The sequence below is a fragment of the Aulonocara stuartgranti genome, assembly GCF_965226115.1.
Source record: "Aulonocara stuartgranti genome assembly, chromosome: 14".
In the NCBI taxonomy this organism is placed as follows: domain Eukaryota; kingdom Metazoa; phylum Chordata; class Actinopteri; order Cichliformes; family Cichlidae; genus Aulonocara; species Aulonocara stuartgranti.
The window spans coordinates 28,169,392-28,194,766 of NC_138950.1; the positions used below are offsets into that span (position 1 = coordinate 28,169,392).

At 41.4% G+C, this 25,375-nt stretch overlaps 1 protein-coding gene across 3 annotated transcripts; it reads left to right on the forward strand.

Moving 5' to 3' along the window:
• The first annotated feature begins 1,033 nt into the window (after window positions 1–1,033).
• On the forward strand, window positions 1,034–23,998 carry porb (P450 (cytochrome) oxidoreductase b). 3 transcript variants are annotated; one of them, XM_082502211.1, is made up of 16 exons: window positions 1,034–1,141; window positions 4,517–4,701; window positions 14,946–14,994; window positions 15,564–15,692; window positions 15,941–16,093; window positions 16,864–16,988; window positions 17,150–17,239; window positions 17,492–17,590; window positions 17,793–17,909; window positions 18,051–18,169; window positions 18,636–18,817; window positions 19,963–20,112; window positions 20,245–20,512; window positions 20,771–20,916; window positions 21,600–21,685; window positions 22,458–23,998. In XM_082502211.1, the coding sequence occupies exons 2-16, from the start codon at window positions 4,526–4,528 to the stop codon at window positions 22,600–22,602; spliced, it is 2,034 nt and encodes a 677-aa protein (XP_082358337.1). In that variant the 5' UTR covers window positions 1,034–1,141; window positions 4,517–4,525; the 3' UTR covers window positions 22,603–23,998. The 3 variants fall into 3 exon arrangements, with proteins under 3 accessions (XP_082358337.1, XP_082358338.1, XP_082358339.1); XM_082502212.1 differs by lacking the exon at window positions 1,034–1,141 and adding an exon at window positions 1,208–1,255; XM_082502213.1 differs by lacking the exons at window positions 1,034–1,141; window positions 4,517–4,701 and adding an exon at window positions 7,856–8,430.
• Window positions 23,999–25,375: the final 1,377 nt, after the last annotated feature.

Here is a 25,375-nt window from a genome sequence, read left to right on the forward strand (position 1 = left end):
AGGCAGTGGCTCTATTTGCGTTTAGAGACAGCTGAGCCGGTGTACCCATCAAAGTACATGTTTATGTGAGGTGATATTACAGAGTACAGACGTCAAGTCTACTTTGTCATGTTTTAGTAACTGAAAAAGCCTTCAGTTATTTGTATTAATGCGTAGAGAGAAAAAATCCTACAGTTCATCTGAATAGAAACAGATTAGAAGGAAATTGTGTATTTATTTATTTAATAAACATTCACTCAGTGGACAAAGATAGAGTTAGGCCTCGGTGACTGGACACAGCAGAAGTAAAGTTTGCTTTACTACCAACAGGTTTTGGCTGGAATAATTAAACTGTGTACAAAGGCCAGTTTGTTTGCTTTTTTTTGTTGTTGTTATTTTTTTAAAAAAAATCTTGTTTACTTTAAAAGTGTACCATAGTGTACATGAACAAATACACTCTTTTCCAAACAGTGCAGGAGTTGTACTACTACTACTGCTATTCTTGTACTCGAGTACTCTTTAACCTTTTTATTGAATTTTACTTGTCAATAAATTTAAAACCGTTCTCATTGTGAGTGTACCTAATGAAAGTAGCTGAACACGCAGGCAGAAAGCCTGACGGATTGCGGGGCTGTCACGTGTCCTTGGCACTGTGAACATAAAGTTAAACTTGCGAGGTCACGTTTGATGAGAGTACCTCTCAGTCTCTTACAGATTTATGGAGCTTGTTCTGTTCGTTGTATTACATAACCCTGACCCTTCCTCTGCTGCACCTCGCCTGCTATTTACTGAGCCAGACTAGATATGCACGGGCGAGTCTAAATTAAAAAACACCCATACAATAAATAAAATTAAGTGGGGTTTTTTCTTTTTCTTTCTTTCTTTCTTTTTTTTTTCATCATTCATTTTTAAGCTGAATCACGTCTTCAAAAAACACAGACACTCAACTTCTCCAAAAAAATAAGATGACGAGGCTAAACTGGCCTTCACAGTTCAAACCCCACCCCCTGACACCCCCCTGCTTCCAGGACGGAGTTGGTTTGATCCTGCACGGCGTAAAGTTTCCTTCCGCGTCGAGCACGCCAAGAGTCTGCCGTAAATCCAGGAAAAGAAGAAGAGAGCTGTGCGAGAGGCTTGCACAAAGAGGAGAGAGGCAGTTAAGGTAAGATGCTGAGAAAACTTGCCTTTTATTTGGTTTACGTCGACTAGCGCTCTGTGGCAGTGTGCGGAGACTCAAACCTAAGCGATATCGGACTTACACCATCACTAGAAACCTGTAAGACAGAGCCAATATTACGCTTTTACATCAGATATTAGCTGTAGACTACAGCCGACTACAGTGTTACGCAAACTGAGGTCAACTTGTATAATCTTTAAGCCACGAACAATTTAAAGTAGAATCTGATCATCTTTAAACGTGCAATTTATAAAACTATTGCGTGTCTGCGTTCACCGGTATTTTCTGTAATGTGTTTACAGCCACCTTTGTCACTCTCCAGAACATAGTCAGAGCCCGGTTCCGCTGGCTACTATTTCTATCGTTATTTATTAATTTGTAATGTGTAAAATGGGATTAAGTCTGCTATAACGGAGCTAACTGACACTCATAACTAGTATAACCGGTGTGTAGCGTGACATTACGTGTGGTACTACACACACACTCGTGGGTCAATCTGGACTGTCCCACAGCCGATAACGCTTTCGTGACTGAAACGCATGTTTATTTTAGGTGAAAGAGCTGGACCGTAGTGATGTCCACATTGAACTGCTTCGCTTTTATCAGATTTCTGGTGTTGTTGGACATTTTTGCCCCAAATTAACAACTCACTTTATGTGGTTGTACTTTTAAACAACCACATAAATCATCTAAGTCAATGATCTTTTAGGGCACATGTGTTTGATATGGGTGAGGATATAGGAAAATAAAAAGCGTTATTCATATAGTTTTACCCAAGGTTTTCTTTTATGACTACATTACAGGTATCTCTGAAGGAGTCACATGCAGGTTATTAGAAAGTTACTGTGTAAAAAGATCACCTATGATGACGCAATAACTGAACTGGCTCCTTGTGAGTTGTAGATGTCTTCTTTCTGTCACAGGAAAGTAAAGCTAACAATAAATACCAAGATTAGGTCGTCATTCTTTTATAAAAACAGATGTGTCAAATAAAAGGTCCAGGGGTCCAGAATCGGCCCCGCAAATCTCCAATCTGGCCCACTAGTGTGAAGGAGGACACAAAATGTGGAGGTTCAGTTTTTTAACTTTTCCGTTTTCAGTCCTTCCTACTATCTGTTTTTCACAGTAGATCCACAGTTACAAACTTGAGATTTAGAAAAACCTTGTTTGATAATAAAACATTCTGAGAGATTAGCTACAGAACTTTTTCTGTTAATTTTATTTATGTATTGTGAATTGAGCCCAAAGAGACAGCAGTATTTCTTTATCACGTAGAAAAACTGATATGTACTGTTGAACTTTTCCTATATGATGGATTAAACTTCTTTACACTGACAGAAAGGGGATTTTCACAGGTCCGGCTGATTTGAAGTCGCTGTATGTAGCCCATGATGTAAAATTAGTTTGACATCCCTGGTTTTAAAATTACTTTTTGTCTGGCTTTTTACCAGGTTGAAGGTTAATACATGGTATTAACCTTCAACCGGGCTTGGCACCGGTTTGTGTTGTAACTTGAGGGTAAGAGTGTTGGGTCAGCATATGTGGCCCTTCCCCTTACACACTGAGTGGAGTGGGCAGCAGCCACTTTTTGGGAGTAAAGGTAAAGCTTTTAGACTAAATATGAGAATAGGTTCATCCAAATGTGTAACTTCATTTTCCACATTGCGCTTACTCAGCAGTTGTAGAAATGAGCAAGGAACAAGTAAGCGTGGATGTTTAGAGATTTTATGAGTTATTAGTCATATTTGGTGAATTGTCACTGTTTTCTCGTGTCTTTAGCCTGAAGCAAATTGGCATGAGTTTTCTATGTGGCTCCATTATGTAGGGATTTACACACCTAACAAGTGAAAGAGCATAAGTTTAAGCTGGGGAGGAGACATAAATTTCTCCTGGCTTGCATCAGGAAGGGAAGCTGGAGTTAAAGTAAAAAAAGTTGCCAAACATGCGTAGCTACCTGCCGTTGCAACACTTTGTCACTAAGTGCGCTGCTGAAAGTAGCTTTTTAGGTAACCGTTTTCTTTGTGATAAATCGACCTTTATGTAACTCACTGTGACGTTGAGAGAAGGCGTGGGTTTTGCTCTCAGGTTGAGTTCTCTGATCCTCCCAGGAAGTCACTATGTTGTTGGAGGGGTGCCTCTGGGGTGTTTAACTTGGATACTGCTTGTGGAGTTTGTTTTTTTTCTGTATAGTCTCAGTGACATTTGGCTTCTGATAACGCTACCTGTTTGAATAACCTGTTCACTAAAAGGGTTTGAAAGAGTTTATTTAAAATAAGACCTTTAGCTAGTTCTACTTAAACAATCAAAGATTTATATATTTTTATATCTTGGAAAACATCCATATATGTGGATTGTTTATATTTTCAAGTGTTTTTAAAGGGTGTGGATCATTTGGAGCATTTTATCTTCATTAGTCTTTGATGAATTTTCATCAGTTTTTGATTAATTTATCTATGTAATTGATGTTTTCATCTCACTGGAAGTTTCCTAACTTCACATGAACTTATCTGAGATTAAATTAGATGCAATCACACTACAATACTTTAAAGATTTGTAAAAAATCCTTTTTAGGAATTGGTTGATAATGTTTTTTATTATGTTGGGCTGTCATGTGACTTTTATCACCGTGACTCCTGTACACACTGTGATAGGGCTGAGCTACCTATGAAATAGTTTGCTTAATAAACCAGTGACTTGGTGTAGTTTAGTGTGCATGGTAGCACTGAGTGAATGTCTGCAGGGCTAGCTGTTCATTAGCCTTCTTAGAGGATCAAAGAAGCTTAGTGTCATTGTTTTCGGTCTGTGAACCAAACTGAAACCTGAACGCTCAGAGCATTGGGTCCTCTCGACCTCTGTATGAAAAGAGCCGGTGCTGTTGCTGCACGACAAGAAATTCCTCATGCACCGAAGGCGGTGGTTTACAGTGCCAGAGTATCCTGAGCCAAATGCAAATCGTAGTTGTCTACTATTGTGTGAACACAAGGTGTCATTGTGTGCTATAATGCATAGCAGGTTGCTTACATATGTTAGCAAGGGTGTTGTCTGTGTGCATTAGCCTTCATAAGCTTTGTTTATTTGGAGTTTAACATGCAGCCTGTTTTAAAATGTGACTTTCACAGATCGATAGCAGCATCTTCATGTCAGTGACATGTTCACTGTAAACCATGGGCCTGTAGTTAATGGGCTGTTTTGGATCTAAATCTGTGAAATCTGTGGTGTGTTGAACAGTAACTGAATGATGTCCCACCCCAAATACATAAAAAATAAATTTATGACCAGGAAAAATAGTCAATTATTTGTTTTTTGTATTGTTTTTTGTTTTTTTCTCACTTTAGCTGTGTTCTGTGTTTCCTCACGCAGAGGACCCACATGCCAGACATGGACCCCGAGACCACCCACACTGAGCCCGCAGTGGATGAAGAGGCATCTCTCTTCAGCACCATGGACCTCTTGCTGTTCTCCGTCATTGTCGGCTTTGTAGTTTACTGGTTCATGTCCCGTAAGAAGCCTGAGCCCATTCCCGAATTCAAAAAGCTCGACACACCGTGAGTATCCATCAGCTTTCAGGTTCCATCTGGGACGCGAACACATGACATGAGGTTAACGAGTTGAAGCTCATAAACGGGAGTAGTCGGGGTACTTTAGTAGATCTGCTCAATAGCTTATTTTTATCTTCAGTCACAGTTTTAAATTGTTGTAGAGGTAATGGTGCTGTATTGTAAATTATCTTCATGCGTAGATGCACATTTAAACTGTACAGCTGGACACTCGTGAGTCAAAGTTTGCTTTCAGAAGCCAAGCTGCGTCATATGTAGGCAGGTCCTCATCAAGAGCTGCTGCTCTTTCTAGCTGCAGTTGCATTTATGTATCCAGGGACTGGGTCTGATGCTGTTTGCTGAATGAGCTCATTAACGAGGACATTTACTGGGACACACAGATGATTTGTGCTGGTGGATAAACCTTTGGTCTTTAAACTAATCATGTGTCTTGTGTTGGCAGACTTCAGCTTCTTATCACCTTAACCTGGCAAAAAATGTGTTGGACTATATTGCATAAGTTATCTGTGTTATATGCCATCTGTTTTTTGTTTTGATTTTTTAATCTTTATCTAGTAACTTATTGTTTTTTAGACCTAATTCTAAACATTTAAAGATTGATATGAATTTACAAATGCACAGTGAAAATGAAGATTAAACATAGGCTTCTTTTTTAGTTAGTTTTTTTTATTACATCTCTTCAGGTATATTTTAAGTGGGTATGATGCTGACCCAGAAAGCTTGATTGGTTGTCAATTACAATGGGTCGATACACGATCCATTCACTGACTCTCAGTTTGATCCAAATAAGGCCTGGTCAATTAAGGTAGAACAAAGCCAGTTATCAGATCACTAAGTTAACCCAGGGTTACCTTTACACGTTCACATGACCGGGGTGGTGTTGCACCAAGTAATCACTTTTAAGGGGTGTTTCACATATGACTCATTTTCTGCAGAAAACGATCCCTATGAGCGCCACCTGCTCCAGAGATGTTATTAGATGGTGATTAAAAATCTATAAAGAGTATAAAAAAACTGCAACACTGTTGTAAAAAGAACAAGAGATGAATTGCTAGTGTACAGAGCAATAAAATAAGCATTTTAATTCTGTTTAATTATTTTATGGCAGAGTGCGTTGTCTGTGCTGCTTTTGATTTCTAAGGTGACGGCTGCGCATTAGATGTCTCAAACTTTAAACTGCATACATTTAAACGTTGAAGCTTACTGTCCCATCTTAAAAGTAAAAAAAAAAAAAAAAAATCTTTTAACTTTGCTTAAGAAAAAAAATCCTGATTGAGGTTGTTATAATTCATGCATGAAAGGGCTAACAGATATTTTAAATAAAAGAATAAGTGAAAACGTGGTGCTTCCAGATGATTATAAACCGAAACTTAGGACATAACCTCCTGACAGTTTTAGTTTTATTCTCTTAATTGCAGACTCGCTGCTGTTTTTAAGGGCTTGGAAGTAAATATATCAAATGGGCTTACTCTACATACAAATTTGACATGTCAGCAAGTACAGTTTGGATGTCCTGTTGTAGGATCATATACTTATAGTAAAATAAAATGATCAAATGTTTGCTGCCAACAGAAAAAAAACAAACCTTAGATGCAGCTGAAAAACTTGACACGTTCTCTTCGCAGGCTTCTGAGGGGTCTTCTACGAATAGTGACTCTGTTTTCTAGAGAATTGATTGGTCTGCAGGTGGGATTTTCATACCTGTTGCTCTCTAATCTGCAACATAATCTACTCCAGAGCGGGAGGGCTCTATAGCGATATACTCTGCTAAGAAGGGAACCACCTTCCTAGTACAGGAAACCCAGGATTAAGTCTGGATAAGCTATTATCCTGGTTTGTAGTTCAGGTGTCTGATGTTTCCTCTCACAGGATGATTTCCAGCCACTTCCTCACATACTTTAATCTGATATTAGCTGTGTACTCGGTATCTGCACATAGAGAGAGAGAGAGAGAGAGAGAAATTTATATTAAAAAAATCGATTCAGGATTTTAATGAATCGATTTTAATCGATGAATCGATTATAAAAACCCACCCCTAGAAAAAATGTATTGTAGAGCAGCCGAGGACTCTCTAGTAAATGTTTCGCTACTCGTGACCTTTGTTTTCTCTCACCCTCTCCTTTCACACAGTTTCTGTCCTCCCATAAACTCACCCAGGCGTTCTGTCTGGCTTCTCTTCTGAGCCCTCCCTCCCCACCCCACTCTGTTCACTCCAGGTACAAGCCTGTGCAGACCACGAGTGGGCGTTCCTCTCAAGTTACATCCAGTTGAGTTAGGGTCACAGTTAAAGTGATTCCATCCGACCACAGCTGTTGGGGAAGGCTCATTCATTTTCTGTAGAGACTACTCACTCTGCTCTCCCCCATGATGGCGTAATGGAGGCTTGGACTTGCCTTGCACTGGCCACATTTTTTTATTTTTATTCTTATTTTTTCGTCCACTTCCAGGCATAAGCTTTATTTTTCTTTACTTTATTTTTTGGTGAAGGGGAAAAAAAATAAGAAAATGAAGCAAAAGGAAATCCTGACCATTTGTGTTAAAGCAGGAATTTGGTTGGAAAGGAGGTAATGACCCCTGGAGAACATGTTTTTGTTGAGGGCGGGCCTAAAACCCTCAAAGCTGGTCTCTCCTCCCCTTAAAGGGGCAGCGATTGCTTAACTGCTATGAAGGGGGCGTAGTTTTGTCTCTTTCCTGTGCTTTTGTTTTTGGCCCTGAACCCATTTTGAAAGTTCCCTGGAGAACGAACTAGGCAGGCGCGCCAAGTTCCCTTTTGTGAGCCCTCTCCAAAGGTGGAAAGTTGAGGCTGAAGACAAGCAATCCATTCTTTGTCCACAGTTAGTTTTTTTTCTTTCTTTTAAATCATCCCCACCGCTGCTTCTTACCCTCCCCTCGTCGTGGGTGCGTGTTTGTGTGTGGGTGCGCTCTGAGCTTGTTCCACCATTGGAGGGCCATGTCACAAATGAAATCCTTTTATGATAAATGAGGTTGCCATGGAAATGACATCCCCCCCCCCCCCCTCCTCTCTCCTCCTGTTAGGTGGGGGTAGGGGATACTTCAGGGGAAAAACATACCATTCATTGCCCCCCCCCCTCCTCCTTCTCTTTTCTCCTTTAGTGGTCCACTGAAGAGTTGCTCTGATAACCAGCCAAATTCTCAGATTGGACTTTTTTGCTCCGAACACCTCTGAGGCTGGAGAGGAAGAGGGGCGGGGATGAGCAGGAAGGCATTTTCAGCCCGAGATCGCTTCAGTGTGTTTGTGTGTGAGTCAAACGTGTGGGTCTGCAGCTCGGCTGGATTTTATGGGAAAGTCAGTTTCCCACCATTGTGTTCTCAGCGGTTGCCAGACACTCTAAGGGCTTGTAAGCTGCTGTGCTCGTGCATGTGTGTGTCTGTGGAGTTGTGTAGAGCTGCTGGTTTCACAGAGCAGTACAGGAAGAAGCTGAGTTCAGATTGTGTTTGAAGCGTCTAAGGGGAAGTCGGGCCGCTCTACAAACCTGTAAATATCTCTCTGACTTTTTGGGCTGGTGTTACTTTTCCATCTCGCACCTCTGGACCGTCCTGCCCTTTTTATTTTTTTTATTTTTTTTATTTTTTTCGAGCGTGGCGGCTCCCGGTGTTACCTAGCCAGCAGTGCTAGTGGCAGTGGTGAGCTACAGGGCTGCATGCCATGGGCTGCGTCTTCTCCCTGCCAGAGGACAGGAGAGATGCTGCTGAGAGGTCAGTGACATGTTTGATTTACTGCTTCAAAGCATGATGCAGTGTGTTTTTAATACTGCTTACTTGAAGGATGATGTAACATTTTTTGTAACATTTGCCACTGGCTGCCTGCTGATTAGGCTGATAGCACCGACCACATTTGGAAGTAATTTGTAAGCACTGAGTAGTAGCTTGTTTTCAGTTAAATCTCTGCACACAAAGCTTAGCTGTCTGTTTCAAGACGTTAAAGCGAGTGCTATAAGAAGCTATACGTTGTTTCTGGAGGTTATGTAAGACGGAGATAATATCTATTTGACTGCGAGTCCAATTTGATTATTGGCTGCTCTGTTTCTTGTTTTCCCTTTACCGCACAGGTCACTTGCACATTTACAGTCTTGTTTGCTTTAGTTCTTTATATCAACTTTGCATACGGCTCGGTTTCCATGTTACTGGCACATTTAAATAGAAAGGAATGGAAATGCATGTCATTCATTGGTTGTGGCGTCATAAGATCAAGATCAGGGGAAAACTTCCTGGATTGGTTCTTTATCTTAATTTCTATTTGTGCAGCTAATTACTGAGCAGCAGGTTGGAGGTTTGTTTTGACACAAGAAATGGTTAAAAAAAAAAAAAAATGGCCTGTATTTATATAGCGCTTTACTAGTCCCTAAGGACCCCAAAGCGCTTTACATATCCAGTCATCCACCCATTCACACACACATTCACACACTGGCGATAGCAAGCTACATTGTAGCCACAGCTGCCCTGGGGTGCACTGACAGAGGCGAGGCTGCCGGACACAGGCGCCACCGGGCCCTCTGACCACCACCAGTAGGCAACGGGTGAAGTGTCTTGCCCAAGGACACAACGACCGAGACTGTCCAAGCCAGGGCTCAAACCGGCAACCTTCCGATTACAAGGCGAACTCCCAACTGTTGAGCCACAATCGCCCCGTGGCTCAAGAAGCCAGACTTCCTTGCATTTTATTTTGTTGTCGTCTCAGGCGATAGTTGTCCAGGTTTTTCAAGATTTTTTGGGGGGGTTTCGGTCATTTTCAATCCAGTGTCTGTTTCTGACCATTTTCAGAGGAATGTTTTTTGTTTGTAAGCATAATAAGGGATGAGCCAGTGTTGTCTACATGTGGTAGACATCTTCACAAAGAACCAGTTTTGTTCCCATTTCTTTAGTTGACTCTGCACAAAATGCCAATAACAGTTTGACAGATTCTCAAAGAGCTAAAAATTGGCACATGTGCTCTGCATTGTGTTAAAAATCTGAGAGTACTGGGTAAGTGGGAAAACAAAAGACGTGTGTCTAAACAATACCTATCTACACAAGATGTACAGCATCTCTTATGGAGCAAATCCAGCAAAGACCTGACACCGAACCTGAGAGATGTTCACTGAAGAGTGAAAATCGGTGGCAGGTCTTTGGATCAAGTCATCGTCATTGTGTTAAGGAAGAGGTTGAAAGTGATGCAGTGAGTGTCTACGGCCATCCTTAAAATATGGTCGAGGCTCTGAGGCTACGCCTCAGCTGGCTAGTAAATCCACCACACCAGTTGGTGATTGATCCTGATCGTCTCATTTTATCTGATATCATTTGTGTTTTAGGCTACAAGGGTGGGGAGATTGATTCATAGTCACAGCCTTTGCTGCGTGTGTATATCTGATGTATTATAATGTAACCGGGCGCTGCATTGACTTTGAACTCCCGTAACCTTGCTGTTTTGCAATTTCACACAGAAATCCTTCCTTTTGGCGGGTGGTTCAGAACTGATAACACGTCTAACGGATCCTGCTGAAGCTGTCAGGAAGGGTTTCGCTTCAGTGCAAAGGCTTGTTTTTAATTTTGATCAGCAATTTGGTTCAGAGGAAAAACTTTTTTTTTCTCCTTTAATATATAATTACACGTTCAACGTTAATCCCACACACACTGCAGGGGTTAGGTTCACTGAGGTTGTATTGGGTTTTTTGTGCCCTTTGTTGGGAGTACAGTGTACTTTGGAAACCTGTCTTACGTCATAGAGTTTGTCAAATCAATATGTTGCTGCTCAGCGTTAATGGCTTTGCTGTAGGTCTTGTCCTCCTGAATCATGGAAATCGAACAGTGTGTTCATCTTGCATTAGTATTTATGCTCGTAGTCATGTGTGGCCTGCGTATTCCTTTATCAGTGCAGATGTCCACTCAGGGCTTTGATGCTGAATGAAGCTGTGCTGCCTTTCATTTTGCTGCGTGCTGCTGTTTTTTTTAAATGTTTCAGTCCATTAGTGACTGACTTGGTGAATATGAACCCAGAGTTTAAATCATCTGCTGTAACACATTATATATTGAGCACTGTGTAATGAATGCATCTGTGGGTCTACAGATGATTGGTCTGAGCAATGCTTGTGTAATTGCCTTCTCACTGATGTAAGGATTGCATCAACTGAGACTGGTGAAGACTTGCGAAACATTTCTTTTTAAACTGTGTCAGCTTACAGTAAATGCATTACTAAGCTAAAAAATGTGTCCTTAAGTAAAACAAAAATCCCCATCTTTAAAAATAGTGAGTATGAAACAGAAATGAGAAGCCTTTAAGTAATCGAGTGAAGTGACGCTGCACTGAGTGTCATACACACTTAATTCTCCTCAAAGTATTTAAGTGGTTCTGCCACCCTGCGTTGTTGGGTGTTTTACCAACACCTCCACTACCCCAGTATCCACCTGTAGGCTCTAAGTGTATAATCGTTCCCTATTTCCGTAGGTAATATTTGCTCAGTGACGAGCTCAGTCTAGATGCCGGCCGGCCGCGCCTCCCAGAGGCTTTTCTTAAAGGGGGGTTTTTCCTTCCCACGGTTGCCAAATCTCAAAGGGGGTCAAGTGATTTTTGGGGTTTTCTGTTTTCTTTGCATTATTGTAGAGTCTTACAATAGAAAGCACTTCGAGGCACCTGTTGTTGTTGTTGTTGTTGTTGTTGTTAAATATGCGATGCAAATACAATTAAATTCAAACTAAATTCAAATTCTGTTGCTGTAATAAGTCATTTTAATACATTATGTTCGACTCATTTGTGATGATAAACCAAATTCTCCTTAGCATGTGGGATCCTATATTTTTAGTTTTGTTTTTGTTTTGTTTTTTTCTCCGCCTGTTTTTGTGTTGCGTTGATGTTATTTTTGACTCGGGGCAGGGCAGCATACTTACAGATTCGTTTTCGTATGTTTGTGTATCATGCTGGACCAATCCTCTTCCGAGAGTCATCCTTTAACCCTTAGATGCACACGTGGGGTCAAAAATGACCCCATGGTAGGGCTGCCACAAACGATTATTTTGATAGTCGACTAGTCACCGATTATTTTTGCGATTAGTCGACTAATCAGATCATCATCCATTAGACGTAAAACTACAGCTTATTGCACCAGCAGCATCTGCTCTTATATAACTATCATTAGCTTACAGCTTTAAGTGTTTAAGGTCTGTGCTAACTAAAAATAAAGACAAGATGATAGTTTATTGAATTTTAATGAAATTTGCAGATTGTTTCGGTGAAGATTAATAAACTCCTTGCTATCTAAAATATAACAGGACACTGGAGTATATTCTGGAGCATCTCACACTTCTGATAATCAGCTGGCTGCTTGATGTTTATTCAGCTGTGTAAAAACTATAACTTTAATCTCAGACAAACTGATTTACTCAGGAACAAATAAAATACTAAAAAAAAAAAGCCAAACAATAACATTTTAAGTTATCTAAGTGACTCATATATATTTAACCTGAGTAGCGAAAGACGGCGGTGGGTTTGAAAACGATTTGCGGGGAGTCCGGTGTTCTCACGGCGCTAGTGAGCCTAGCCCCCGGCTCGCTAACGAGCTAGTGGGTAACAGATGTCTCCGAAAACGTCGGAGCGCTTTTGAAAATATGTGGTGTCCTGATAAACTGAGCAGATATTTGAGGTTTACACAGCTACATTCTCGCCTGAAAATATGTTAAACGTTTATTTTGTGACCCAGAAAGAATAATAAGAGTAACATTAAAACTAACTAGCTGCCGCCATTGTTGGAAACTGCGCTGGGCCGCGCTATGAATTCTGGGACACAGCTGCTTCTTCTTCTTCTTCGGGGTTTAACGGTAGCTGACATCCTTGTACATGCAATGCTGCCATCTTCTGTTTCAGTCCGTTATTACACTCTTAAATCCTGCCACTTATTCCTGCGTCTTTTGTGATCGTACAAAGTTTCAAATGACGCGTCGACTATTAAATCAGTCATCGACGATTTTGATAGTCGACGTAATCGTGACTAGTCGACAAATCGTGGCAGCCCTACCCCATGGGTTGTTTTTCTTCAAAATCTTTAAAATGCAAAGTTGTAATTTATTCATATTCCAGGTATTCCTCATAAAATATGTTTGTAACATGAGGCCATTTGCATTTTATTTATTTTTTCATTAATTTATAAAAAAATGCAGTTTTTGTATCACTACCCCACTCTTCCACAAGTGGGGTCAAAAATGACCCCAAGCACTTTCATTCTTAGCAACTCTGACTGTCCCACTTACACTTCTGATGGATCAGGAATTAATTTTTACACAGTAACATACATGATTTATAGTCAGGGCTGCACATAAGTGGTCCGCAGGTGCGCATTCGCTGTCAAAATAAAAGTATTCCCGGAAATTCAGAGAATATGTGCCTCTTTTGTGGTGGAGGAACACCAAAGTAATTGCTTACGGAGCTTGCTTTTTTTGACATCTTTAAGAGTTCTGAACAAATGTCTGTCCTCCTCCAGAACATCTAATGTACACAAACGAGCATCCTAACTTCTTATCTGGTACGCGTCTTTTATTTTGACAGCAAATGCGCACCTGCGGACCATTTATGTGCAGCCCTGTTTATAGTTTCCTGTGCATTTCAAACATTGTCCTTTCTGATTTATTTATTTATTTTTTAATATTTAAAGTAACATGGCTGCTATGAGGCAAGCTGTGGACCTTGGCCTACAAATGATCCAGGACGGATGGGATGAAGAGCCCATCGGAGGCACTGACTCAGAATCTGACATCTCAGATATAGAGGACAAAGACTATTGTCCCCCCCACTGAACAAGGCCAGTCAGATACAGAGGAGTCCTCTGATGAGGAAATGAATATTTAGTCTAACAGAATGAGCCCCTCTTACTGCTCTAGCCACAATATTCTGAATTAGTCGGCCAGGGCTTGCACTTGGGTCTAGTACTGTCTCCCCAATAGATGCATGGAAGATGTTCATGTCTGATAACATAATAGAAGAGGTGCTGACATGCACAAACATGGAGGCACGAAGAGTAGCCACAGACAGGGGAAAAGAGCGGAAAAATGTAATCAAACATAAGCTCCTGGCCTTCATTTGATTGACCATCCTTGCAGGAAATGAGACGAACTGGGATGTACCAGTCGGTGTGCTTTTTGGGAGTCCTCTGCATAACCCATTGTACAAGGCCACTATGTCAATTCAAAGATTTAAAGATATTTGCAGTTTCTTGCACTTTGATGACAAGAGGACCAGAGCCTATGGACTGAAAACAAACCACATGGCAGCTTTCTGCTACATATGGGACCTGTTCTTGGTCAACTGCAGGCAGAAATTCATGCTCGGTGATTGTGTTACAGTGGCTGAACAACTTGTGCCTTTCAGAGAGAAGACCCAGCTTCTGCAGTATATGCCGAGCAAGCATACAAAAGTGATACAAAAACTGCAATTTCTTAAAATTAATGAAAAAATAAATAAAAATGCAAAGGGCCTCATGTCACAATCATGTTTTATGAGGAATACCTCAAATATGAAAATATCACAACTCTTCGTTTTAAAGCTTTTGAAGAATAACAACCGAGTTTATAGAAAAATGCATTGTTTCTATTTGGGGTCATTTTTGACTCGTGGAAGAGTGTAGGTACTGGTAGGTTGTGCATCCAAGGGTTAAGGCAGAACATGGTACATCGGAAATCTTTCAATGTGCAAACCTACATTCATCTGCCACTTTATTAGGTACACCTGTTCAGCTGCTCTTCTGTTTCTTGAACATAACAGTGAGTTCACTTGTGCGCAAGTTTCCAGTTTTTTTGTTTTTTTTTTAAACCATGTCATTAAGAATTGAGGCTGTTCTAAAGTCAAAAACAGGTCTAGCTACTGGCAAGGTGTACCTAACAAAGGGGCCACTGACTGTATGAATGTCCTGTCTCCAGCAGGTTTTGCACTCATGTCCCAAACATCCAAAGCTTCTGGCTGCTACACAAATCTTTGTACCCACCTATTAGATGTATGAGGTCATGCTCGTGAATGTTGATTCAGTTCAGGTTTAGAGTACGTGGGCAGCTGATGATTTAACTAAGGCTTAAAAAAAACAAAAAGTACTTTGACCTCTCCAGCTGTCAGCCATTTGGAGGACAGAAAACTTGCTGTAATTCCTCCATCAACTTCTTTGCAATGGTTGTTACTGCTAAATGGTCTTCAACCTTTGTAAAAGGATTGTCGTCTCTGCTTATTTGTAATTGTAATATTTCATTATCTCTTCCAGGACACCCACCACAAGAGAGACCAGTTTCATTGAGAAAATGAAGAAAACCGTAAGTAATGCTACTTTATCAGATATATTTTAAAATAACACTGTATAGACGCGTGAGCTCCAGACTTGCAGAGTTAATGTTGTGGTTATTCACCAGCTAATAATTATCTTTATGGGCCCTGCAGAGTAGTTTTGTTGCCTTCTTGCGGAGTGGATGAAGCATACAATAACTGTAATGGTATCCCCGCTGATGTGACCACATTAAGCTCTTGATTTCCAAACAATGTTTTGACTTTTGTGGAACTGTTTTGTAGCCAGAGCTGAGCAAAGGCTGGGGTTTAGCTGATGTGGTTTTTGAAGAGAATAGTTCAGATACCACCGTGGTGGCAGGAAGGATCTTTGGCCCCCACTGAGGTTTAACTTTGCCCCCGTTTTTGTCTCAGCAGTCCTGAAGGTGGCAGTTTATTTTATGGCACAGATTTACACATGGGGATGTTCATGCAGAAGTCCTATAGTTCAAACGCAGGTCTAAGGATGCATTTTATGTAGATTTAAATAGATTACATACTTCGTGATGTAATGCATTTACATTATGTAATGTAAATGATGAGTACATATCTTTGTGTGCAGGGAAAGAACATCATTGTGTTCTACGGGTCTCAGACGGGTACAGCAGAGGAATTTGCTAACAGGCTGTCCAAAGACGCTCAGCGTTACGGCATGAAGGGAATGGTTGCTGATCCAGAGGAGTATAGCATGGTAAGTATTGCCAGTGAATGAAATGCACAGCACAGTGAGGATAAATGCAGTTATTCTGCGTTGTTCAAACATGAAATGTTTGATTTTAACGATTTGTAGTGAACCTTCTCTTTCCTAGATAAATAAAACATGTACACACCTCATCACATCAGTTGTTCCAGTCACAGTTGGATGTAATCTCTGCTTATTGAGAATCAGTGTTTGCATCCATTTTAAACTTCAGCGTCTCCGATTCTCTCTCGTTGCAGGGGGAACTGTCCCGTCTGTCTGAGATTACAAACTCACTCGCCATTTTTTGCATGGCCACCTACGGAGAAGGAGACCCAACTGATAATGCACAGGACTTTTATGACTGGCTGCAGGAAAACGATGATGAGGATCTCTCCGGATTAAACTACACTGTGAGTTTTTATGCTCAACTTTGGTGCGTGTAAATTCTGTCAAATTAAAAGCGACTTCAGGAGAACTTCTTTGTTGAAAGTAAAGTTTTAAAAAGTACAACGCAGAGAGTGAAATGGACGCTGGGCAAGATCGGTGAAGTTTGTCGTATGTTGGACTGTTACTTCCTACCAGTCGTGCTACACTGTCAAGATGGAAAGCCCAGTCAGGTTATAAACTGACCTTTGTAAAGTAAAGAATAATAAGTGGAGATGATGACGACGATGATGATACTTGGAATTTGAGTCACCAGCTACACAGCCTGGATTTGCGTCACGCCGTTCATGTGTGACATTGTGTTATTGTTGGGACTCTATGTCCTCATTTGAGTGAAAAATTTGAAAAACTTTTTTTTTTGTAACGAACTTCTTGTTTTCACTGTTGTGTATATTTTGCCATGTGTGCAATTTGAGGGAGCAGGTCAAGTGGAGGACAAAATAGGAAGTGGCATGCCTAAAAACTATCCACAGCAGATGAACAGTATCTGGAAGTCATGACTTTTGATGATCACTTCCTGCACTTGTTTCCCATTTTCTTTGCAAAATACGAAGAAGTGAGGTGTGACTCAAGACTTTTGCACATTCCTGTGTTTTGGTTTTCATCAGTAGAAAACCGGTCGGACATCTGCAGTGATCTCACAGTTGCACGGGATTATTTCGAGCGTGTTATTTTTGTGGCACTGAACCAAAGCCGGGTACTGGCCACTCTTCATTGTGTCCCGGTCTGTTTTCAGGTTTTTGGTTTGGGCAACAAGACGTATGAACACTACAATGCAATGGGGAAGTATGTGGACAAAAGGCTGGAGCAGCTGGGAGCAACACGCATCTTTGATCTTGGTATGGGAGATGACGATGGCAAGTAAGTGACTGATGGATCCTCCGTGCCTAAAAAGAAGTGAGCTCCACATTTTTGGGTGGTGCAGCACTTATTGGGGGTTGAGATAGATTAGACCATTTAAGATGCACATTTGAAGACTTTATCAACCTTTTTAAAATAATAATGCTTTTTTCGGCTCTTAGTTTGGAAGAGGACTTTGTTTCATGGAGAGAGCAGTTCTGGCCGGCTGTCTGCGAGCACTTTGGAGTGGAAGCCTCAGGAGATGAATCAAGGTGAGTTCAGGGACAGTTTGTGCCATGCATCATCATTTCATTATTTCAGACTTTTGATTTTGCAATTGTGCAACAGTTGCCTTGAGACATTTTTACCTTTCTCTCGTCCTGCCTGCTGTTTTTTGTCCTGCTGCATCTCTAAAAAGAAACTACAAAGACAAAACACAGGATGACTTGCTGTGATTCACTCCATATTGAATTATGTCTCCGCGTGTGCACAGCTTGCAAACTGTAGTTTGTTTTGTCTCTCAGCATTCGGCAGTACGAGCTGAAGGAGCACACTGACATCAACATGAACAAAGTGTACACTGGAGAGATCGGCCGCCTGAAGAGCTTTGAGGTCCAGAAGCCGTGAGTATCGTAGCAGAAACTAATCACTGCAATGGAGACCGATCATTCACTGCTAGCATTTCACCTGCATTTATGACAAACTCCAGACTGGGTACAAGTGACCCTTTCTGCCCTCTAGTGGTTAAAAAACCCCAACCCTAAACTTTTTACTCTCTTAGAAATAAATCTTTTTAATACTTAAGTGCTGCTCTTTTATTCATAGGCCTTTTGACTCCAAAAACCCCTTCCTGGCTCTAGTGACTGTCAACCGCAAACTAAATAAAGCTGGTGACAGACATCTGATGCATTTGGAGTTGGACATCACAGGCTCCAAGATCAGGTGAGGCTGGATGGGATCATTGCTTAGTAAACCTTTATCTCCCTGATTTCATGCAACGATGTGCACAGCCCTGATGTATTTTTAGCTTTATGAATTCAGCTCAAAGTCTGAATTTTTTTTTCTTTCTCATTCTCATTTCAGATACGAGTCCGGAGACCACGTTGCAGTTTTTCCCACAAACGACTCTGCGCTGGTGAACAAGCTGGGACAGATACTTGGGGTTGACCTTGATGTGGTTATCTCTCTTAATAACCTTGATGGTATGGCATTGACAGACCCAAAGCACCTTGACCTTACCAGCTCGTCCCTCCCACAGTCTAGTGAAATCTACCCTTGATATTCAAACTTGCTGTATCAGCTCACTTAATGTCTGAGTGACAGGAGTACTGTTATATTATGTAATAGCAGTAATTTAGCGGTAGTATAAATACTTAAGTTAGCTGTTGTTATAAAGGTCAGTTGTGGTGAATAAGACTGCTCGTTATCACTGAAAGTTGAGTAATAAGGCTACAAATGTGAAACTTGCTCATTCAGACCTCGTGCAGTTTATTAATACAACAAAAACTGGCCTATAACCACACTTTAAAGCTATTTTACCACTAGTGTGGTAGAAAGATGAACCCATAAATCCACTGAAGATGCCCAGATACATTTTAAATCTTTTTCTGTTAGCTGTTGACCATTAAAGTGTTTTCAGAGTAGTGTCCTTGCTGTTTTGTGTTTCAGAGGAGTCCAACAAGAAGCATCCGTTCCCCTGCCCTACCACCTACCGCACGGCCCTCACTCACTACCTGGACATCACTCACCCGCCTCGCACCAACGTCCTCTACGAGCTGGCGCAGTATGCCTCTGATCCCAAAGACCAGGAGAATATGCGCAAGATGGCCTCCTCCTCACCCGAGGGCAAGGTCAGTAATGGGTGGTAGTTGGTGGTTCGGGGCAGTGGCGGCATACAGCATGTGTGGTTGCCTGCACGTGCCTCCCAGAATCCATTTTGTAATCAAAGATCGTTGCGTTAAGTTCTTGCAGATATAATTATTTATTGACTTCCTTGTGCGGACGCCGGACAAGCGGGAGTCCAGGGACAGACCAAAGGTTTTTCAGTCATGAGGGTCTGAGGCTGAGTTTTAATTGAAGCCTGGTCGGTCGAAGAAAAGAATTAAAGAGCTTGGACCTGACCGTCCAGAGTTAAATATTCAGCAGCAGTCCACGGATCTTGGGAGACGGTATACATGGACGTTCTCCAGCACGCTATATGACAAGCGCAGTTGGTTAACGGGGCGCGGGGTGAGCAGTGCCTTTTGTTTTCCGTGTCTGCTGTGTCAGAGTCCTCGTACTGAAAGGTTGTGGACCACCACAGTTTTACGGGACTTAAAGCACTTAACAGAGAAGTACAAAAGACTCGAGCAGTTGTAGCCACTTGGACAATAGCGTAGTTTGTTTGTTTTCCTGCATTGGTGTGACTGCAGTCACTCTCAGATTATCGAAGGTTTGCAAATGATTGCTGCCTAATTTATAAATGCAGACAGATTGCCTTCAGTCTGAAAGAGTCTATGTCAGCGTAACTCGAGGAAACGTATTGCATGTGATGGCCAATTTGACCCCACTCTTGTTTTGTTTTAAATAATTCAAATTTTATTGAATTCTGCATAAAAACGTCAAAACGGAACAAAGCAGTTCAAAGACACTGACAGAGAGAGGTATATAAGGCTGTTTGTATAATAGCTTCTTGGGTGGTAATGATTTGCAAGTCGTCTGGTTCAAACGAAGTTATATTTTCACTTGTGAAAGTGTCCCAATCTTCCTTGGCCATCTCATTTTCATGATTAAGCCCTCCCCAACGTCTTCTCACAGACGGCAGTGTTCGTCTTCTGTTCAGTCCGCGTTTTTAGTGTCTGAGTTTGTCACTAGCTAAGAATCCGTTCTCATGCTGATTGTCACATGGCAAAATTCCCCCCAGGTCTAGTGGTGGTGTTAGAGTAGCTGTTATCAAGTTAATGTAACAGAAGCTGGATCACAAAGCTCATATGAATTGTTCTCTGCTTATTTGCAGGCCCTCTACCAGAGCTGGGTGTTGGATGCCAGCAGAAACATCCTCGCCATACTGGAGGATATGCCGTCACTGAGGCCTCCTGTCGACCACTTGTGTGAGCTGTTGCCCCGTCTCCAGGCTCGCTATTACTCCATCGCCTCCTCTTCAAAAGTAAATCCATTTCCTCTGCAGTCAATAGAAGGAGTTAAAGTCATATACTTCTGTTTTAACGTTTATTAAGGAATTGAATAAGCAGTCTGATTTTTAGGAGCGAGCTGTTATTAACTCTTCTCTTTTATGCAGGTTCATCCCAACAGCATCCACATCTGCGCCGTCGTGGTCGAGTACGAGACCAAGACTGGCCGCACCAACAAGGGAGTTGCGACCAATTGGCTGAAAAACAAACTGGTCACGGACAATGGGCACAAGTCCACCGTCCCCATGTACATCCGCAAGTCTCAGTTCCGCCTGCCGTTCAAATCCACCAACCCGGTGATCATGGTCGGCCCTGGGACTGGAATTGCTCCTTTCATGGGCTTCATCCAGGAGAGAGGCTGGCTCAAACAGCAAGGTATTTATGGACTAATGTCGTCTAACCTTGACAAGAAACTGATGAATGAACTAGTTATAGTAAGGAATTTCTATCTATATTAGCATGTTGCGCTATCATCTATCACTAGTGCAAACCTGGAGAGTGTATCCAAGGTTACTTTCTGTCAGTATCTATGTACGGATGTCCCCTAAATGCCTCATACGCACGCAGTGAGCCAGGAAGAGGAACATTTTTAATTAACATTTGCTTTGCTCTGTGGCTGTCATCTGATTATAGGAAAAGAGGTTGGAGAGACCGTGCTGTATTTCGGCTGCAGACATAAGAACGAGGACTACATCTACCAGGAGGAGCTCGAAGGCTCAGAGAAGAACGGAGTCTTAACAAAGCTGAATGTTGCCTTCTCCAGAGACCAGGACCATAAGGTACAGCTGCCTACGAGACTCGGAGTGGTGCATTATATCAGATTTCCTCTGTTGACAATGTCTTGTTACATCAAAATCGGGAAATGTACCTGGATTGTCTGTTAGTAGTTGATGTGAACTGCTTCTTTGGTAAAATGAAAAATTAAGATAGCAGAAAATCATTTGATTTATCAGTTTAATCGGGATCCCCGTTAGCATCAGTCTCAGTACCCTAGTGTACCCACGCGACACGTGACATGGCATCAGATCGGCGAGCACAATGGCTCCATTACACACAAGCCAACATCCACAACACCTTAACATAATACTAGCTGCTTCTAAATATACAGATGTCACTTACTTTCATGGAGAGAACATAAAACTATAACAGGACACAGAAAGAAGCGTTACACATTGATACAGTACAGTAATGATTTTTGTGAACGTTTCCTCTCTTCCAGTGTAATGTCCCTTTCGCCATATCCAATTTACAAACGTATACAAACAGGATTCTAGACTTGAGTACCTTCCCGATTAAACTCATCACAGCACAGTCTTACTCAGATCAGCCCAGATTACCAAGAAAATTGTTTGCATTCAGTTCTGTCTGGTTGTTTAGCTGTTTGTAGATAAATACACTGTTTTCTGTGCAGGTTTTTGACGCGCACATATAAACATTGTTTTTCTGTTTTTCCAAAATAAAGGTGTACGTGCAGCATCTGCTGACCAAAAATAAGGAGCATGTCTGGAAGTTGATTCACACGGACAACGCTCATATCTACATCTGCGGGTAATTACCAGATTTCAGTTGTTACGTGTGTGTGTGTGTGTGTGTGTGTGTGTGTGTGTGAGAGAGAGTGAGTGTGATGTTAAAGTATGCAGAAGATGCCACTGTGGTTGGGCTCATCTCTGATGGACATGAGATGGCGTAGAGGGCGGCGGTGGAGAACTGTCTTGCTGGTGCTCAGAAAATAACCTAATGCTGAACGTCCTTAAAACCGAAGCGACAGGTGGAATCTGTGTCCACCTTTAGGTTTCTGGGCACCCACATCTCTGCTGATCTCACCTGGATCCACAACACAAACTCCCTGGTTAAAAAGCCCCAGCAGCAGTTGCACTTCCTCAGTGTCCAGAGAATAAGCTGACCTTCTACTGCTCAGAACAGAAAGGCTGCGCAGAGGGTAATTAAACCTGCCCTCAGCCAACTCTGGTGGCCATCACCAAATCCTCCTGTTTCAGAAAAACCATGGCCATCACAGGTGACCCCGCCCACCACCTGATTGACCTGCTGCCTTCAGGTCAGTCAGGTCAATCAGGTCCCAAACCTTCAGCTTTTTCCCCTGGGCCATTCAGACTGTTAACAAACACTATGTTAGCTCGTTAGGTGAACTTTCACACTGTGGAGCCAGTCAGGAATTCTGCACTACATGGAAGTGATGCAAGCCTGGATTCTCTTTAGCAATGTGGCGCCTCCTAGTGAAATAGTTGTGAAAGTACAGTAAAGAACTTCTGTCTTATTTGTCTTATATGCATTGCTCACTGTCATTTCTTTCCTGTTATAGAGATGCAAGAAACATGGCTAAAGACGTGCAGACGGCTTTCTACGAGATTGTGGAGCAGGTGGGAGTCATGACGCGCACCCAGGCTGTAGATTACGTGAAGAAACTGATGACCAAGGGACGCTACTCACAGGATGTCTGGAGTTAAAGAGCCTCAAACCTGGCCTCACTTTGTGCACATACAGTAGTAGTTTTAACGTTTTTTTATCGTCTGCCTTGGTCTAGACTGATTTAAAGAAACAAATGAATCAATTTTAAACCTTGTGTTCGTACTCAACCTGGTTCACCTTGACAGCGACAGCTAACTGAAGAAAATGAGGCAAACTCTACCTCAGTAGATCTTACTAAACCAATAGAGCCACCTCCTTACTTTGGTTTGTGGAAAGACAGCTTGTGTTTTTTGAGATCCTCACACGATCCTAATTGTTTCAGCCCTGTGCTTTCCGGGGAGTGTAAAGAGCCTCCCATTTATAAATGAACGAATTGGTCTAGAATCCCACCCGCTCTAAATTCTTAAATCATGAGTATTAGATGCACAAGAGTGTCATTTGATTTTGTTTAAATGTTTTTTTTTTTTTTTATTAGCCTCAGATTTAAGGTGTCACACCACAGCAGTTTTGTGTGTGCGTGTGTGTGTGCGTGCGTGCATGTGCGTGTGTGTGTTGCAGTGCAAACACTCAGAGTAGGCTGAGACATAAATGGACGCTGACTTTTCTCTCTGAGCTGATTCAGTAGCCGTTTCCTAGCAACAATAAATATCTAAAATGTTTTTAAAGTTTTTATTTGGTGTAACAAACTGGCATCGCAGGTACAATTGTGTGTTTACCTTTGTGTTTTGACAAGGGGGTTAGCCTTTTATGCAGACGTTGCTGTTCATTTGAAAGAAGAATGGTAACATTTCGAGAGGCACCGAAAAAAAGGAGACTATCATATATAAAAACCATGAGATTATGTGCTTTTCTTTTCTTTTACATAGAGAAAATAAATATTTTTAACCAGTGATATTTTAAAGCATTTTGTATGTTAGAGCCTGCCTCCCATGGGACTGTTGTTTTCTGCGATATTCACCTAAAAGCAGAGGATTGTGGGTTCATTGGGTGGCATTGGCAACTCTAACACGATAACCACCTCTGTTTGACTCTCTTATACTCTTCTGCGCCTCTCCCCCTTTTTGTTTGACCACACGTGCGCCGCTGCACGCAGAAGGTGGCCAGACGTATCCGAACATTAAACGTGTTCTCCCGTTTCAGTCCGTCAGAGCTCGTCACGGAGGTGTGGGGGAGTTTGAGGTCAGTCAGGCAGTGGAAGTGCAGTGCCTTTTTTCTTTTTCTTTTTTTGTGATGCCTTATGTATGGAGTTGGCAGTAAAGTCGGGATACTTCATTGTATGTTTATTCCTTCTTTCTTGCTTATATTTTGATAGAAAGAAAAGTTCATCTGAGACACTTTACCCAGTGCTGTCACTTTTATCATTCCTCTTTACAATGTAATCATTTGATTATATGGAGGCTTGCTTTTTTTAATTAATAAAAAGACTGAATAATTTTTGGAGTTTTGTTTTTCTTTCTCTTTTTTTTTTTTTCAGGGGGGGTCATTAGAGGTATGTAAGGATTCCTGAGGCGCCTTGCACACCTTTTAGCAGGTGTGATTCACTCTGTTTAAACCAAATTCAGGTAGGGCTGTGCGATATGACCAAAATCTCATATCCCGATATAAGAATTCTATCATCCTGATAACGATATAAATCACAAAAATGTAACATTTTCTGTGAATCTCGGGCAGCTCGTCTTGCGGGAAGTGTTTCCAGCTGCGCGTCATGTAGCTGGAGTCGAGTGTTTTAACCATTGACTGTTCTACAGTCAATGGCATAATACAAAGTGATGGCGAAACCTAAAAGACGGTGTCATGTCTGCTCCCTGAAGCAATCTCATAACAGTTTCAATCTATTTCAACCCAGTTAGCACATTTCTGTTATGAAGTTTAATAATTTTTGGCAGTAAACTTTTAAATCCTTTTATTATGAATATCACGTTTTCAGATTTTCAAGAGAGACCAGACCAATAGGGCAGCAGAAATCACAAAAATAAATAAATAAATAAGAGTTTTATAAAGATTAAAACAGTAAAAAAAAAAAAAAAGAGACTGGAATGATTATGATGTATAACACAGAATATGTACAATAACAGAGTTATAAACACGAAAACACGTGATACTTTTTATTTCATCTATAACCTCTGTGTAAATTTTGTTGATTGCAAAGTGTTTATGAATATGTTTTTAAAAGCTGGTTATCTGACTGTCAGTTAATAGCAATTAAAAAGAAAGCTGATTTTTATTATTCCTAAATGGAAAAAGTCCATTATGAATTTTTGTTATGAATTTCATTTATCAATCCACCTCCTCACTGCTCTTTCCCGGTGCAGCAGCCAGAGCTGGATCAAGCAGCCAGATGGCTTCTGGAGGAAGACTAACTGCAACAAAGGGTCTCTGGGAGGCTGCTCAGGCACAGCAGCTGAAAAATCAAAGATGAAATAAAACCTGGACCTGATCATGGTGCTGCATGAGACAAAAAGTCTAGATGATAAACCAGTGTATGAATTGGTAACACTGCTTATGATGATCATGTTTAGATGGAAACTAGCGAGCTAACTTACTGCAAACCTCTAACTCAGTTAAATTGAATAAACTCTGTTTTCTTGGATGCCTGGATGTTAAACTTAATTGTTAAACCCGGTAAAACAGCAACGCTGATCATTTTATTAAAGATGAAAGAAGTTAGACCGTTTTTAGCTCTCAGTGATCCCTCAGTGTTCGTTTGACTTTGGGACCTGAAATATGGCAGCTTTTCACTTACACATTTTTGAACCACTCATTCATAGAAATAGTTTCCAGTCAAAGATCTGGACAGATCCACCAAGTTCA

Coding starts and splice junctions, on each gene's coding strand:
- porb (XM_082502211.1), top strand. CDS start 4,526: ATGCCAGACATGGACCCCGAGACCACCCACACTGAGCCCGCAGTGGAT. Junction 16,989..17,149: donor ATGGGAGATGACGATGGCAA/GTAAGTGACTGA, acceptor TTCGGCTCTTAG/TTTGGAAGAGGACTTTGTTT. Junction 20,917..21,599: donor CCAGAGACCAGGACCATAAG/GTACAGCTGCCT, acceptor TCCAAAATAAAG/GTGTACGTGCAGCATCTGCT.